Source organism: Phalaenopsis equestris, unplaced genomic scaffold (assembly GCF_001263595.1).
Source record: "Phalaenopsis equestris unplaced genomic scaffold, ASM126359v1 Scaffold204632, whole genome shotgun sequence".
NCBI lineage: Eukaryota > Viridiplantae > Streptophyta > Magnoliopsida > Asparagales > Orchidaceae > Phalaenopsis > Phalaenopsis equestris.
Window position 1 is genome coordinate 27,839 of NW_018224174.1, and position 1,359 is coordinate 29,197.

Below are 1,359 nucleotides of genomic sequence, written 5' to 3' on the forward strand. Positions count from 1 at the left end.
TCTCGATTATCAAAGTTCATTACTTCATTATTTATTCATATCGACTACATCATTAACTTCACACGAACCAGTTTGTTTTCAATTAAATTTAAGGCCTTGATTAATAATCTAAAAATAAACTAAATATTCATATAATAAAAAAAAATCAAATATAAACCCAACCCAACCAAAAAAAAAAAAGAAAAAAAAAACATAGCACAATTTCAACATCCTAATCAAATGAACTTTCCACCTCATGCATGCCCCAACCCATCCCTTCTCTAATCTATAATTGATAATCACCCTTTGAGAACCTTTTAAACAAGTACTAATTTGTATGCTTCTTCAATCCCCCACCACATCTCCTCAAATAAAAGGAGTAAAACTCACCCCAAAAACCTTCTCATATTTCCTTCTCATATCTATTACGCATCTTCATCGTTTATTAGAGAAATCAGGATGGCTGGTTTGCAGAGGTCTTCCGAAACCTTCAGGAGGTCTGGCTCATCTGGTCTTGTCTGGGAGGACAGACACCTCCCCGGTGAGATGAACTCCAACACGTCAAAGCCAAAGGATGACTTTGACGCCGATCCCATATCCCTCAGGCCGACACAAAGCGTCGGAGCTATCGGCATGATGAGGAGAAGCCGTTCGACCGGCGGCGGGACGGGTGGTGGTGCCAAAGCTTATAGGGCCGATCAGGTCACGCCGGCCGTAGACCCTCCTTCCCCCAAAGTATCATGTTGCGGCGCCTTTTGTGGAGATTTCGGCAAAAGCGGGTCAAATCAAAAGCGAAAGCCTCGCCGGCGCTGATCTCGAACCGGCGATCGCCGGAGATATCGAGATTATGCTTTATCTTTTACCTTTTTTTTATGCCGGCCTTTTGTGCTGCCGGTTGACTCTTGCTTTGCTTTTTGTCAATTTCTGAGTTTTTCGATTAGATGTGTGATGGAAATCTGCGGCATATAATCGAATGACTGTTTTTTTTTACTTTTCTTTTGCTGTTTACTCTGTCATTTTTTTTTCTAGGGATTCACGCTTTTTTTTTTTTTTGCCTTTTTTTAATTAAAAAAATTCATAAAGTTGATATCTTTAGTTAATAATCAGTATGATATAAATTTAATTATATTTTGTTTTTTAAAATAAATTTAATTTTTTCTTATAATGACCTCCCCACCAACAGCTCAAAATTTTCTGACATACACACAGATATATATATATATATATATTAGTATCTAAAAAATAAATTTCCTGAAAAATTATTATAAAATTAAGAAAATAATAAATAAACTAAAACGCCCCAGACAAAGGCTGAGAGGTTGTTCAAGTTGCTCCATCACCTCCCTCCTAATAAGGCCAACTCTACTCACCTTTTAAATG

General features: G+C 37.2%; 1 protein-coding gene across 1 annotated transcript; it reads left to right on the top strand.

Moving 5' to 3' along the window:
• The first annotated feature begins 345 nt into the window (after positions 1-345).
• On the top strand, positions 346-979 carry LOC110036288 (uncharacterized protein At1g15400-like). Its single transcript, XM_020740696.1, has one exon. It carries the CDS (start codon positions 439-441, stop codon positions 790-792), a length of 354 nt encoding a protein of 117 aa, XP_020596355.1. The 5' UTR covers positions 346-438; the 3' UTR covers positions 793-979.
• The last annotated feature ends 380 nt before the right edge of the window (positions 980-1,359 follow it).

Excerpts from the sequence above, each read along its gene's own strand:
- LOC110036288 (XM_020740696.1), top strand. The coding sequence starts at position 439 with ATGGCTGGTTTGCAGAGGTCTTCCGAAACCTTCAGGAGGTCTGGCTCA.